Source organism: Bubalus kerabau, chromosome 16 (genome assembly GCF_029407905.1).
Source record: "Bubalus kerabau isolate K-KA32 ecotype Philippines breed swamp buffalo chromosome 16, PCC_UOA_SB_1v2, whole genome shotgun sequence".
Classification (NCBI taxonomy): domain Eukaryota; kingdom Metazoa; phylum Chordata; class Mammalia; order Artiodactyla; family Bovidae; genus Bubalus; species Bubalus kerabau.
Window position 1 is genome coordinate 50331283 of NC_073639.1, and position 16431 is coordinate 50347713.

Here is a 16431-nt window from a genome sequence, read left to right on the forward strand (position 1 = left end):
TACTGGAATGTAACCCATAGGGCCTGGGGAGTTGGAGAACAATGAATTCATCACAGGGCAGTTTTGATAAGCCCATTGGATGCTCCAAAAGACTTAGGGCTTTCAGACCCGCTTGCATTAAATTTTTTTTTTCCTAGAAAGAAAAATTTTCAGTTACTTAGGATAATGGAATTTGGAGGCTCGAAACTTATTTGGATGGCAGAGGACAGTTTCCCAGAATGTTTTGAAATGTGGCTCAAATCTTCATTTTCTGAAGCTCAGATCCTAGAGAGCTGGTTACTTTTCATAGAGATAAAAAAAAAAAAAAAAAAAAAAAAGAAAGAAGAAGAAGGAATAGGTTCCTAACTTCTCTTTTGTACCTATGTGTTTCACGCACGGTATTATTTTAACCACAGGCCCACAACCTTTCGCTGGGACAGCTCTCACCACTGCCCCCTCCAATCTCCACGGATATAAAAGAAGCGAACCCATGGCACGAGTCTTAAAAGGCATGCCCCGCCCAGACCCATGGCCAACATCCTGGAGCCAGAAATAACGTCCCGTGAACCACACCATCAATTTCCTGCCCACAAACGCCATGGTCCCATCCAAACTCCACTGCGACATCACCATGTCTGCTTTTTATGGAGGGTTCTTTTTTGTCTGTTTCTTGGGGGTTTTGGTTGTTGTTGTTTGTTGTCTTTTGCTTTACAAGATTAAATACTTTGCTCTCATGCCTCTGCAAAATGGTGTTTTAATTCCGGCTCCAGGGCCAGTCTCTGCATCCCCGTCCCTACCCCTCCCCTCAAGTCCGTACGTGGCATGCGCAGGAATGGTGCCGCTGAACTTTGTCTTCACATCTGCCACAGCCCAGAGGAACAGATGCCACCTGGCAATGAGATGAATTTCAAAGAAAGGAAGAAAAGAATGGAGCGCATCACTCACCCTCAGGGCCACACTGTGCCGGATTACTGATGCAGGAAGTTTTGTTCTTTCTGTAATAGAGAAATGTGACTCCTTTTCCCTCCTTGAGGTAAATGCCTTTGTTGACCTTTCCTTCTACAATATCTAAGTAAGAAGAATGGCAAACATTGTAGATTAATAATTGCAGGAGATGAAAAGTCCGGACACGTGTCAGGCTTACAAACCACTTTGATCTAAATATGCTGTATTATTTCTATTTATAATTAAATATTTCTATTCAATGATGTTACAGATATTATTTAATATTAATGGTATTTAACATTTCATAATTGCAAACTAGACTATAAGTAATATATTAGTGTCAATATTAAATAATATTCTTTCTTATTAATATTGTATCCTAGTAATTAATATCACACCAGTGTATAATATGCACTGTAATATGAACACATTATAAGTACTGTATTTGTCAACAGTTGAGTTACCAGGAGGCATATGATTAGAATCTCCTACTGTCCTAAACTTTGATGCCATCCACCTCTTCATGAGTCCTTCTCACTGTCATCTTCACACGAGAATTTTCAGGTGAAACTCTGAGATTCAATTTCAAATGTAAAACTACACCTGTACTCTCTCTCTTTCTGAATTCTCTCATTGAAAGCCCGTGATCTGACACATGGGAACCCATGATTTTAAGAGCATTCCTTTTCAGGCTCTAGGAGGGAAACTCAGAGCCATACTTCGAGGCATCCAGCAGAGCCTGCCAGTGACTGGACCACAGGGCCAGTAGTCCTGGCGGGGACGCCAGCTCCCCCATCATTTTGTCCCATTCTGAATGCAGACCTCTCTGATGGTGTCAGTGTGATGTACATGGTTTACAGAATAGATAAGGGAAGACTCTAAAAGCCAAGGGTGACGAGTCACACATGGTTGACTGGGACCAAAGCCACCCAGATGCCGCCTCTGCCCTGTGGCAGCTGCGTCCTGCTCTCAGAGCTGGTGGTCCAGCTGAAGATGGACAGAAGCGCCAGGAGCCATTTGACTTGACCACTACCCCAGGTCAGTTCTCTAACAACCACTGGCATGTAGATACCAACCTGAAGGACTTCAACATCTTTCCTTATTGTTTTAAATTCATTTTTTTTAATCTATCTCATTTATTGCTGGGGATGGGGAATCTATATATTACATAGTTAAAATGGGCAACTTGAAGTTGCAGGATTGAATGAGGCTGTATAAACCCCTAAACCAGACTATTTGCTTGGCAAAATTAATTTTGGAAGTGAAACATCCCATAGTTGAAAGAACGATCAGGTTATATATTTTTTAAAAGGTCAGGAGCAAGACCTAAGTTATCTGAGCCAACTTTCCATACTGACCAGAAAGCTGCCCAATTGCTACTATCTGTCCTGTTCTGTGCTGCCTAAGAAAAATCTGAAACATGTGGGCCTTGGAGGTTATTAAATAAGATAATCATTTAACCATGACTCTTGTGGGTGTGTCTTTTAGAAAACAGCTTCTAATGATTAAAAAAAAAAAAAATTTCAGCTACAGAAGAAATGCTGATTCTAGTGTTTGCAAGACATCACATTTTTGATGAGGTATTTTAAAATTGACTTTAATTTTTCATTTCAAGGGCATGTTTTTCCTTCCCAAAAGAATATAATCCATTAAAAAATCCAAACAAAGTTTATTTTTTGGAAACTATCTCATCTTATGTCTGTACTGTTCTGAAAATAAGCAGCTGGTTTGGAAGACCCCGGTTGCTTGAAAGTGTGTAGACACCCCCTACCCGACTATCCTTTAGTCTGTGATATTTCCTTTGGAATTAAGCTGCAGTCTTAAGTCCTTACCATCAAATACCCTGACTCTTTGGCTCTTGGGGAGATATTTGCTCCTTTGCTAGTCAAGATATAGTGAATTAATATAGAACCAGATCGGATTGGCCTTTCAATTCATTGCAGATCCAAACTTAACACAGAAGTAACACATGCTCACCTACGGTTGCAGAGAAATTTGAGTAGGCAGAGTCATTGGTATAAACAAAGGTAGAATTATGAGAAGGGAGCACAGTGAGGTTGTGGGTTCGTGATGCTGGGTGAAACAACAAAAAAAAAGCACAATGAATGAGTGACACAAAAAACAAATGGAACTGACATATCTCTCAACATAATACACATCCATAAGCGTGCTTCCATCCCACAAACAGCTCGGGTTCTCTCTCCCAGCCCCACCTCCCTCTTACTTATTCAGTCAACATTATGGCAACTCCAGCAGCCCCATACTGTCCCCAAGCTAGGGTGCTGTGGCTGTTGTATTTGGTTCCAACGTGCTGGCCCCAACTCCCATTCAGATACTTAGTTGAGAGATATGAAATTGAACTCGGCCACAAAGTAGCCTTAACAAAAAGGATTAACGGTTGTGATGTCACGAGAACTGATGAAACAGAAGCACAGCATGAAAACAACTACACGTTATTACAACAAATGGACAAAACAACAGAGATTTAACTCAGCAACAAATAACAAAGCAGTGCATCCATGCAATAATTTCCAACACCATTCAACCGTCCCCCTTTTTCTTTTTGCCTTAAGAAACCTGTAATCAAATTGAAATATGCCAGCAGAGCACTATAACATAAAGAATAGACCCCGTGGAAAAGGGCAGTGAAACCTTTATTATTCGAGTGTTTTGGGACAAACACCAATGTAGTTTGAGTTTTATGGGAAATTAATATTTTGGGTGAACAAAATCCAACCACAATGTAATTGTATCTGATAACCTATGACAATGAGATGAGTTGACAGGGTGAGGAGAGAACTATACGGATCATTATTTGAACTCTTGTTTAAAGTAATTACTGAAATGTTAGCACCCAGGTCCTAAACACAGAGCTATTTTGACAATGCATTTTCCACTTGGAATGATCTCCTTTCAAAGGCTTTAAAATAAAAGCCCTGAGAAGAGAAAATTAGATTATGACAAGGGAAAGCCATTTCTTTTGACCCGAGATAGTCACAAAACAAACTGCCACAGGAACAGTCTATCGCTGTAGCACAGACTATTTGGAGAATATATGAAGCCCCAGTGGTTCAATGTAAGTTTTCATCATGGCCGCCATTGCTGCCCAACATGCAGGCAAGGAAGAGATAATGCCAGATGAAGGCAGGGCTTTGGGTAGCCGTGCACAGGAGGACAGCATCCTTCTGGAGGGCCCTGCTCTTTGAGTGCCTCTAAGGATGCCAGCAACAGAGACATTCACTGTAATACTTCCTGATTTGCAAAGTTTAAGAAAGACATTTTAGAATCTGAAGTGACAATTTATGGCAGCACATGACGTCCTGGGAATAAGGAACAAATCAGTGTGCTGGTATGAGAATCCTAATAAGCAGCAATGTGGGTTTTTGTTTTTTTTTTTTTTTAATCCATTGCAAAGAACCAGTACAGACAATCTGAGCATGTGCTAGCTTGGTTGTACATAAGCCTCCTGCTGTACAAATCAATCATTGGACATAATCAAGAGGAATAAAAATTAAAATGTCAGAACATCCCAAATTGCTCAAAACTTACACTTTAAAAAATCTTATTGGAATGGAAAAAGTACTCAGGGCTGTCTGGGGTTTCTCCTTTTGGTAAAAGTCTGAACTGAGTCAGATAGAAACTTTATTTTCCACGGAATTGCAGACCACTGGAATCATGTTAGGTGATGTTTGATCTTCTCAAGGAGTGGGGGTGGAGGGGGGCTTTCAGTGAAGCATGGAAGAGCTGATGGGCAGGTGGTATTACCTTTGCTAAATGAAATTGTGACCCCACAAACAGGGCATTAGTCTTCACTGGCACAACCTTTGGCCCTAGGTTCAGATGGGCCCCTGCTTTGGCAGGAGTGTAGATTATACCATTTGTGTCTACCTAGAAAACATACATCCTGACTCGTACAGAGGTTGATCCATCAGGCACAAGTTAAAGCTGAAAACCGCTGCTTTTGTTTTAAGGTTGTTGGAGAAAATGCACATCTTAATATTTTGCAACATAAATGTTGTCTTTTAATCATAAAAACATATAAAAGTTCTAGTGAAAATACTTTGCAATAACAATTATTAAGGGGAAGCAACACAAATATCTATTCATTTCTGTCATCCTGGCTTCACAGCTGATGCTGTTTGTTGTTCCCTGTCTCTCTAGACTGCCCCTGATTCCTGAGAGATGCCCATGGGGCCCCAGTTTCTGTTTCCACCCCTGTCTACCTCCAGTTGTCTCCTGAAGTTCGTGGATCCCGTCCACATTTTCCAATGGCCAGTAATGGGAAGCAGAAGCCAGGACCTCAAACCCTTGAGGGAAAAAAGAATAAAAATGTTACATCACTATTAGGAAAGAAAGAGCTGGACATAAGGAGCTACTTACTACCTACATCAGGAATTGGGGGAACAGTTAATTATCAGAGTGACTGCGGAGGTACTCAAAATGTCTTTGAATAGATTCAACACACACTCCCAGGTTTCAAAAACTCAATAAACTAAAAATAAATGAATATTTTTACAGGATAAAACATACTAAATAGGAATAGATACCTTTTAGCCCAAAGAAAATAAAAGCCGTTCTGCCTAATGGCACAACACATGAAGCATGCCCACATGTGTCAGAGAAAAAGATAAGAATGTCCATTATCCCACCGTTAGTTCCTATGCTTTAGGAGAAATAGCTGATGCAACCAGACAAGAGAGAAAAAAAGGTTGAAAAAGAGGAGGAAACCAGCAGCTATATTGTGCAGACATCGCGTGAGATTCTTTACAAATACGTCCTCATTTCAGTCTAACAATAATCTATAAAATAATTGTACTTCTAGCCATCTGTTAAGACAAGGAATACAATGCCACCTCAGCAGTCACCCAGCCAACTGGTTTTAGATACAATCCTCCATATACATCTCCTGAATTGATCTTGATCTTTCTATTTTTGCTCTGCTTCCTCCATACTAAAAATCAATCCTTTAAAAGTCTCCTTTAGGGTCCTTGTGCTTTGAGTAGACATCATATTGTGCAGACATGTTCTTTTTTATTCTGCTCTTCTCACTTAATATCATATGAATTATTTCTTTTTTTTTTTTCTCTCTCTAACTCTAATAATGGAGTTTGGGTAATAGTCTCTGGAGAGGCTGCACCATCACACACTCAACTGTTCTCCTAACTTGAATCTTCTCTTGGATTAATTCTCTGTGAACAGTTCCCAGAAATGGAAATAAAGATCCAGATGACTAAATAATAATCAACTGCCTTCAGTGTCTGCCAGGTCCCAGTAAAGTTAAAATTACCAAAGTAATCTTTGTGTTGCTCACTGTAAAAAATATTTTTTAAGAAGAGATAATATGATCATTATTTTCAAATGATGTATGCCTGATAATGAAAATGAAAAACTATTACAAATAAGAAAAGAATTTAGTAAGTGAAAAACTGTTACGAATGGTAAAAGAATTTAGTAAGGAGGCTGATACAAATTAAACATGCAAATGTGAATAGCTCTCTTGTATTCATATAATAATGCTAAAAAAATAGAAGAAAGGTTTTAATTTATAAATGCAATCAATAAAGAGAAGACATTTAAGGACAAAAGAATAAGAACTATACAACATTCTCACGAAGAAAACAATCAAATCATACTGAAGGATGTAAAAGAACCCTTGAATAAATGAAGGGCTTCCCTGGTAGCTCAGCTGGTAAAGAATCTGCCTGAAATGCAGGAGACACGGGTTGACTTGACCTATTCTTAATAAAGAAAACTCAAAAATCAAAAAATATCTACTAAATATGCTCAACATCTCTAATTATCAAAAATACAACATTAATTATCAAAAATTAAAAATACAGTGAGGTACCACCTCACACCAACCAGAATAGCCATCATAAAAAAGTCTACACATAATGAATGCTGGAAAGTGTGGAGAAAATGGAACTCTCCCACACTGTTGGTGGGAATATAAATTGGTGCAGTCACTATGGAAAACAGTATGGAGGTTCCTTAAAAAACTGAAAATAGAACCACCGTATGGCCCAGAAATCCCATTCCTGGGCACACATCCAGAGAAAACTCTATTTCAAAAAGATGCATGCACTCCCAGTGTTCATTTCAGCACTATTTAGAACAGTCTAGACATGGAAGCAACTTAAGTGTCCATCACCAGATGAATGGATAAAGAAGAAGTGGCACATATATATACAATGGAGTACAATTCAGCCATAAAAAACAACGAGATAATGCCATTTGCACCAACATGGATGGGCTTTAGAGATTATCTTACTAAGTGAGGTAAACAAGGCAGAGAAAGACAAATGCTAAATGATATCACTTATATGTGGAATCGAAAAAAAAAAAAAACAATGATACAAATTAATTTATTTACAAAACAGAAATAGACTCACAAACATGGAAAATTAACATATGGTTACCAAAGGGGAAAGTAGGGGAAGGGATAAATTACAAATTTGGGATTAAAATATATATAATACTATATACAAAATAGATATAGACAGTTCAAGGAAAAAGAAATGCAAATTACTTTTAGAAATATAAGAAGTTCAACCATGCTGATAATTTTAAAAAGCATGTTAAAACTACAGCAAGCTAGCCTATTCACTTATCAGACTGGCAAATGAAAAGTTACACTTATTAGAAGACTTAAGTATCCCTTGGACTGCAAGGAGATCAAACCATTCAATCCTAAAGGAAATAAACCCTGAATATGCATTAGGAAGGACTGTTACTGAAGCTGAAGCTCCAATACTTTGACCACCTGATGCAAAGAGCCAACTCATTGGAACAGACCCTGATGCTGGGAAAGACTGAAGGCAAAAGGAGAAGGGGGTGGCAGAGGATGAGTTGGTTAGATAGCATCACTGACTCAATGGGCATGAATCTGAGCAAACTCCAGGAGACAGTGGAGGACAGAGGAGTCTGGTAAGCTACAGTCTATGAGGTCGCAGAGTCAGACAGGACCTACTGACTGAACAACACCACACTGAAGTGGGCAAGTTCTACCACCTTTTCTGGTGGGAGTTCACCTTTCTGGAGGGCAATATCTATCAAAATCTTAAGCTCACATGATGTTTGACCTAGCAATTTAATTCCTAGAAATTTATCCTGAAGATCTAGCATATTCTCATGCATATGATCAAAGACCTATGTACAAGGATATTTGTTGCAGAATTTTTAAAATAGTAACAGAAACCTGCAAACAGCCTACATGCTCATTTACAGAGGGCTGGCTAAATAAATATGGAACATCTATATAATGATCTAGGGTGTAGCTAGGATAAATAATGAGGCTGATTTACATGTACTGACATAGAATATTCTTTAGTCATATTGTTAAGTTAAAAAAAATCAAGGTGAAAAAATATGTATATTGTGAACTATTTTGTGTAAAATTCAGTGTTTCAGAGGGCAGGGAAAAGAGAAAGAGTGGGTGCTTGGCTGTGTACTCTAGAAACTGAGAAGATTCGTTTGGGGTGACAAAATTGAGAAATGGGGTGTAAGATGCGAGATTTTCATTTCTGTTTTATTGACTGTTATAGTGAAGTCGCTCAGTTGTATCCGACTCTTTGCAACCCCGTGGGCTGTAGCCTACCAGGCTTCTCTGTCCATGGGATTCTCCAGGCAAGAATACTGGAGTGGGTTACTATTTCCTTCTCCAGGGGATCTTCCTGACCCAAGGATCGAACCTGGGTGTCCCGCATTGGAGGCAGACACTTTAACCTCTGAGCCACCAGGGAAGCAATTGAATGTTAGGACCTGTATTTTAACAACCATTTAAGTCTTGCTTTCACAATTAAAGTGACCATAGATAATGTCCGTATGAAATTTTCAGAGAAAACTGAAGCACTCCATCTAACATCTGAATTTCTACCAGGATGCCAAACATGTGCCCAGGTCCAGATCATCGGGTTCTTTTTTCAGTTTGCATCTGTGAGGCTGTCCCTTCAGGGTTATGTACATGCATCAAAAATGGAAGCCAAGAACCTAGCTAATTCTACAATAGGGGCCAAAGAGAGGTAGCTGTGTGCACAACTAACTCTCTTGTACCTGTTAGGGACTTGACGTCTCTGGGAAATCAGTGGTTCTATTCCAGGACCTCCACAGTAAGAATACGAAATGCAAAAATCAAAAATATTCATCCCTATTTCTACCATGATTTTTTTCCCTAAAATCTGGGATATTAATTTTGAAGAGAAGAAGACATCATTAATTTGATATTCAACTCATCTGAGGAAAAAAAAAATAGGAAAAGGAAATAACATCTGTTGAGCAAAGAACAGATGTTATATCTTCAGAATCTTCGTCTTCATAAAGTGAAGCCTGGGGGTAATAAATTTCTTTCCATTATCAGCTCCACTGACAAATGGCCATGTCCATCCTGGGCAGGAAGGCTCATAGAATCAAGGGATCGTGTCTTGTTCACATAGAAAGATGCCCCCCCCCACCTGCCTGCCAGCCACTGCCCAGTGATGGGAAGTATCAGTGGTTGGGTGAGGGGGTCTATGACCAGGAGAGGGCCTGCATGCTACCCACCAATGGCCCAGACGTAACTATCAACATTGAGTTTGTCCAGTAAGTCATGAAGGAGGTGCACACTGAAATATCCATGAGGGCCAGGAGCATGAGGAGCTACCTGCAGGGAGGCCAGGGATGATGCTCACTGTGGCTTCCAACTTGGAAGGCACAGGTGATCAGAAAAGGTGCCGGGAACACACACCGGGACCACCCCCGTTTCTCACTCCCAGGTCTCAGGGCGGTGGCGGCTGGGTGGGGAAGAAAATGAGTGTCCTGTCTAAAGAAAAGTGACTTCTTCCCAAGCCAATGATCCCACCTCTGTAGGAGGATATGCCCAGTATTGCCAGGTCTCCCACTTTCAAAAAGAAATCAGAGGGACTTCCCTGGTGGTCCAGTGGCTAAGATTCCACACTCCAAATGCAGAGGGTCCAGGTTCAATTCCTGGTTGGGGAACTAGATCTCACAGGCCACAACAAAGGGTTTGCATGCCAAAGCTAAAGATCCCACATGCACAACTAAGACACAGAACAGCCAAATATATAGATACTAAATAAATATTTTTTAAATCAGAAATACATATTTTTTTTAATTTGAAATCTCCCCACATGGTAATGTCAGCAATTTAGGGTTTTTTTAATTAATTAAAACATTATGTGGCATTAACAAGACACATCAAGGAACTGAACTGAACACATAGATTTCCTTTTCCAACCTAAAGAGTAAACAATCCATGACCCTAAAAGTGTCAGACGAAAAGGGTCTCATTCTTTTGTGAATTAGACACTTCAGCTATTTTCCCAAAAAGAAGGTGATATGGAATCTTCAGGTTGTACAGTCACCATGGTTTTCACCAAAGAAACCTAAACAGACTAAATGCCACTTAGACAAGACGACAGCTGGGGGGTAACACGGCTCATACAGGGTCTTCAAAACATCCCCCAGCCCTAAAAAATAAACTGAGAGAGACAGACTTCCAGCCTAGGTCACAACTATAAAGCAGTTCTTCAGACATACAGATAGCCAACAGGTAAAGGAAAAGATACTAAACATCAGAGAAATGCAAATCAAAACTGCAAAACCCACACCAGTCAGAATCGCCATCATCAAAATGTCTACAACTAAATAAATGCTGGTGAGGGTGTGGAGAAAAGGGAACCCTCCTACACCGTGCAGCCGCTATGGAGAATAGCATGAGGTTCCTCCAAAGACTAAAAACAGAGTTACCATACCATCCTGAAATACCACTTCTGGGTATTTATCCAGAGAAAAGTCTAATTCAAAAAGACGAATGCACCCTTATTTCACAGCAGCACTATTTACAATAGCCAAGACATGGAAATAACCTAAATGTCTCTTGACAGACGAATGGATAAAGAAGATGTGGCCTGTGTAAGCAGTGGAATGTTATTCAGTCATGAAAAAGAGTAAAATAACGCCATTTGCAGCAACATGGATGCAACAAGAGACTCTTATACTAAATGAAGTAAGTCAGACAGAGAAAGACAAATACCATATGATATCACTCACATGTGGAATCTAAAATATGACACAAATGAACTTACCTATGAAACAGCAACAGAGTCACAGACATAGAGAACAGACTTGTGATTGTCAGGGTTGGGGGGAGTGAGGGAAGGAATGGATTGGGGGTTGGGGGTTAGCAGATGCAAACTATTACATATACAGTGGATAAACAACAAGATCCTACTGTATAGCATAGGAAACTATATTCAGTATTTCGTGATAAACCATAATGGAAAAGAGTATGATAAAAAAAAAATATATATATATATACACACGTACGTATGTATAACTGAATCACTTTGCAGTACAGCAGAAATTAACACAACACGGCAAATCACCTATACTTCAATAAAATACATTTTTAAAAAATCAGTTCTTTAGGAATAATTTCTCATCCATATTTAATGTTTCGTTGATCCAGTTTGGTGAGAGGGGGAGGGAGGGAGGGGTATCAATACTCAGAAAGAAAGTTAATAAAAGCTTTTGTTTTTCCTTTTCAGTTTTTCTTCCAGATTTTTCTATTCCATCCTTTCCCTGTTACTTAATCTCTGTGTCAGTAGAGAGAAGCCCTCATCCCTTGAATGTGTGGAGAGAAATATGTCTCCAGGGTTCCACTGACTTCACTGGACAGAAATCTACACCACACAGAGGAAAACTGGTCCCTGCCAATCCCATGCCAACCGTGGTCCCCTCCTGTTTGGCCCATGACACACCGAGTTCATGCCACAGCAGGACTCCCTGCTGTCGCCCCTGCCCAGAAGTCCCCTTGCTCTCTTGCTGTGCATAACCAGCTCTGTCTTTCTGAGAGGCCTGCCCTGATCACCTTTTATCGCCCACCATCCACTCTTTCTACCAACCCCCTTGTTTGTCTTCTCATGGCACTCACACTATAATTTAAAAGTTTTTGTTTGTTAGTATATTTGTAGTCTGTCTCCTCTATCAGACTCTTTGCGACTTGAGTGCAAAGACTGTTCTGTTTGTACCATATCCCAGTTGTTTAAAACAAGGCCTGGTGTGTGTGTGTGCGTGTGTGTGTGTGTGTGTGTGTACATGTATGAGTCAGAAATCCGGGTTTTTGAACTTGAACTCTCCCCACCCAGGTTTCAGTGTCTATTGCTCCTTTTTAGTAACATGTCTGTGATCGTCAGTATTAGTATGATTTCTCTAAGGTAGTTAGTTGACCAACAGAAAAACATCTTCTACACTAAATTAGGATGTGAGAGGAACAGTCTCTCTACGAAACCAAGGCTGGATTCAAGCCGCTCCTTGAAGCTAAGAGCCTAGGATGCGAGTGGATGTGGGGAGATGTGGCCAAAGGCACAATGTGGGAACCCCCCTGCAGCTCTCTTTCCTCCCTGACGGGGCTGGGGTCTCAGGACCGCTTTGTTCGCTCTGCCTGATGTTCCTGGCCAGACCCCTCCCCTCATCTCTCCCGGGAAATCCGCGTGAGCTATGAGGCGTGGGTTAGCGTTAGGGCTCACACAGCCTCCCTCTAGTGCGATGTTGGATGATTTATTTATCCCCAAATCGTTCAGCGTTTTGGCCAAGGAAAGGGGAGCCGGTGAAAATTTACCACCTTCTCATTCTTTTCAACGGAAGATTGAACTTGAATGTGCAGATAAAAAGAAACAGCAGCACAACCTGGAAGGGTCTGGGAAAGGGGCGGCAGGTGCTATGTTGAGCTGCCAAGGTGGCAAGAAGAAGCCCCTGAAGCAGCCCAAGAAGAAGCCTGGGAGAAGGATGAGGAAGATAAGACATCCAAGCCGAAACAAGAGGAGGAGCAGAAGAAAGCAGAGGAGCTAAAAGCGAAGGCTGCCAGGGAAACGCCCCTGGCCACAGGTGGAATAAAGAAATCTGGAGAAATATCTGCTGGTCCTGGTGCCTGAGGCAATGACGATCCTTAATCCTGTTTCTGCTTAAACATCTGGATTCCCTGCCATAATGTCTGATGCCACCTATAGCTAGGAGGAAGTGTTGTCTTGGAACCTGTTCTACATTTAAGGATAAACCTGCAGGTAGAGACAGGGAGATGACAGGATGCCCCAGCACCCGCCGTGAGGGCCGCGTCACTCCAACAGGGACAGACCCCCACCCCACGTCCACCTTCACCCAGCACCACGCTGGTGCTCCCACCAGACTGGGGTCCGTCTCCTGGGACCTGGATTCACACCGTGGGGATGCTGCGCCCACCATCTCCGGTGGGTTGTGGAGGCAGCAGGGCTGCTCTAGACAAGAATCACGGCCAGAGGCACGCTCACCCCCAGGCCAGTGTTGCTCTCACGGCTCCCAGGCAAAGACTTGGGGATGTTAGTGTGAGGTCCCCTCCACCATGCATGTACCAGCCAAGCAGCAAATGGGAACAAGGGCCAGTAAGTACACCCCCGCCATGGTCCCAGAGACCTCCTTCTCTGGGAAGGAGCAAGGAAAAGTTTCTCGCTTCTTCCGTCCTCCCCACGGAAAGCCTCATGGTGAGGCATCCAGACAGGACTCACGATGGCAAAGGGAAAGCAAACCCAGCCGGGGGTGGGCGAGGGGTTTCTTTGGAGGGGCTGGAGCAGTCAAGCTCCCATCGGAGGGATGGGGACCAAAGAGGGCAGGGACAAAAGGATGGGGACAAAAGCTGCTCTAAGGCAGCTCAAGTGAATCTGCGCTGGAGACGCACGACATGAGTCAAGGACAGAAGATGCTTCACCTACGAACATCCCGTTTCCGGAATCACAAGTGTTCAGATGCCCCAAAGGGAGAGGCTCGGGGTGCAGAGAGACCTGCTTCTCCAAGTCAGAGGTGGAGGATGATGAGTGACCCAGGGGACAAGGTGTCAGGACAGCTGGTGGGGCCAGCGGAGCCCAAGAAGGGCTCCTTCCCCAAGAGCCTCAGAAACACACAAGCAAACTGCCTCCAGACCCCGGACTGGGCAGGGAGAACAAGTAGTGAGCAGAAGATGGGGGAAGCTGCCTTACCTGGATGGACTTGTGACCTGGCGTGGGCCCCGCGCACCTGCACACAAAACATCACACTATAAGACACAAGCAACCTCCCAGCAGAAATCTGTTCCCGTCTCAGCGAGCACCGCCTGGGGACGTTACCTGAAAATCACAATAAAATAACAGCAGCCAGGAGTGCCAGCAGCAAAGAGGCAGCAGCTTCTTCATGGTTTTTTCAGAGGTGAAAATATGATCCAAGTGGAATTCCTGAGGGTCTGTGACAAAGAGTTGCCTTTAACTTTCACTTCTTTGGGAAAGGGACATTGTCACAGGTTCCAGAAAGAAGAACACCATCTGTTTAGCTAGAGTTTGTGAACTTCAGAGTGAAGGCAGAGTCGTGGAGCGTTAAGAGGTGTTTCTTGCCTGTCTCCAAACTTCAGAGTCTTTGGTGATCAATAAACACATTGGAGCGACCAACCGGCCCAGGGATGAGGGGAGGAGAAACTGCTTCCGATCCAAACTCCTGAAAAGCTATCCAGGGCTGGGACTGCAGTGGCGAGGCTTAGGGGGCAATCTTGGGTCCCTCACGGTTTTCTTTTGCTGTCAAGAGCCGTCATTTGTCCCCATTCAGGTCCGGAGTCAGACATTGCCCTTTTTCCTGGAAGCGGGAGGAACTGTGTCTGGAGCTCCCGGGGCTCTCCGGCCAGCGCGTTGCTGCCTAAGTTCTTCTGGTGTGACTCAGGCTTACACCTCCGTCTGTCCCCCGGCACGGCGCTCGGGGTGGAGAGAGTGAGTGATGTAAGGCTCTCTCCTCAAACTTTGTTCAGCTCTGCTCCTCTGTTTATATCCCACGGCTGCTGGATCCTTCCTGGGTCCTAACACCGGTCTGTTAAGAAGAACTGGGAATTATTTTCAGGATCTGCGGTTCTGAAGCAGAGCAGACAGAGCCAGGGTGTGGACATACCTTAGCTGCCTTCCCTTAACACCCTCAAAGTCAGTGTAAATACTAATAAATACAAAACATACAACAGACAATAAACTCTGTTAAGAGCTGAGTCTTCTTTGCCCAAAGAAAAAAGTAAGGTGATCTAGGGATGGAAAAAAAAAAACACCCACACCCATTCCCCAGCTCATGCCCTCCACAGGATGCTGGCCACTTTTCTCTTTAACCCTTTCAGAGATGAATGAAACTGTTTACAAGGTGCCCTGGGCCATTACACCAAACCCCACATCTCCCCCCCAACCACAGCATCCAGGGACCCTTAGCCAGCCTCATCTTACTTTACTAGAAACTAAAACTTTAATCTATATTGCATACATGTCCACACACACACACCATTAAGTAACACAGTTAACCCACACAAACACCAATCCGTGTCTCATGCGTTGCAGGCAGATTCTTTACTGTCTGAGCCATCAGGGATGCCCCTAACTAATACACACTTAATTAACTAATACTTACCTCCCTGTACCCTCTCCAACACGTAACTAGCTGTGTGTTCTTAGGCAAGTTACTGAACTCCTCTGTTTCAAATTCCTCATCTATAAAATGGAGGTAATAGTTTCAGCTCCAAAGAGCTGTAACAAGAAATGAGATGATGCATATAAGGCTTTCCAAGCAGTGCTTGGAAAATATGTAGCACCCCATAAATGCTCGCTGTTTTTCGCAAGCAAAAAAAAATATATATATATATATATATATATCACTCAATAAATGTTAGCTGTGATTATTATTATAAAGTAGAAAATAACACTCATTAAATGTTAACTAATATTATTAGCTCCTTCGTCCTGACTTTAAATGGGAACAGAGTCCAAGTACTTCCTAAAGAGGATAAGAAAATGACCTCCAGTCTCCATGGGAGAGAACAAAAAAAAAGTGATGTCAAAACTGTGAAGTGATTATTTTTAACTTGCGCCTGTAGCCCACAACCTCTCAGATGATCTGATAGCCTGAACTTCCCTGCACAGCAGCAGCAGGGTTCCAGAAAATTCCTGCGCACGTTTCTCCATCTCTTCGCACTTGAAAAAAATGGCAGATTCCACTGTCATAACTGCACCTTTATCCTGTAGCCTAGACTGATGGCCTCAGCGGAAACTTACAGCCTTTATCTCTGCATTTCATCTGCTTTGTCTCCTTCCCACCGCCTCCCTCTGGAAGAAAGAGAAAGATGCAAGAGGAGGGGGAGCCAATGCAGACTTTCTTTAGTCCACTTCTTAATTTACGAAACATTAGACAGATTGCTGATTAAATGGACCTGTCCCATCACTCAGACTGAACCACGCTGGCTGTGTTCTTTTTTTAACCATAAAAATCACCATCAACCCAGAGATGGTCATACCGAGTGAGGAAAGTCAGACATATATCATATGATATCAATTATATGTGGAACCTAAAAAAATGGTACAAATGAACTTATTTACAAAACAGAAATAGAGTGACAGATGTAGACAACAACCTTATGGTTACTGGGTAGAAAGGGGGAGGGATGAATTGGGAGATTGGGGCTGACATATATACACTACTATATATAAAATG

The 16431-nt window shown here is 42.3% G+C and overlaps 1 protein-coding gene and 1 pseudogene across 2 annotated transcripts in view; one reads left to right on the forward strand and one right to left on the reverse strand.

Annotated features, from left to right (window-relative positions):
* ADGRD1 (adhesion G protein-coupled receptor D1) overlaps positions 1-14882 on the reverse strand; it is a 177804-nt gene extending 162922 nt beyond the window's left edge. The window contains exons 1-5 of one of the 2 annotated variants that reach the window (XM_055550007.1): positions 14055-14882; positions 13929-13965; positions 5148-5231; positions 2902-2997; positions 925-1047 (exon numbers count right to left, since the gene is read on the reverse strand). In XM_055550007.1, coding sequence (XP_055405982.1) covers positions 925-1047; positions 2902-2997; positions 5148-5231; positions 13929-13965; positions 14055-14120 — 406 coding nt within the window. In that variant the 5' untranslated portion in view covers positions 14121-14882. The remainder of the gene's footprint in view (positions 1-924; positions 1048-2901; positions 2998-5147; positions 5232-13928; positions 13966-14054) is intronic. The other variant, XM_055550008.1, reaches the window with a different exon arrangement.
* LOC129630276 (translation machinery-associated protein 7-like) lies at positions 12643-12854 on the forward strand (annotated as a pseudogene).
* Positions 14883-16431: the final 1549 nt, after the last annotated feature.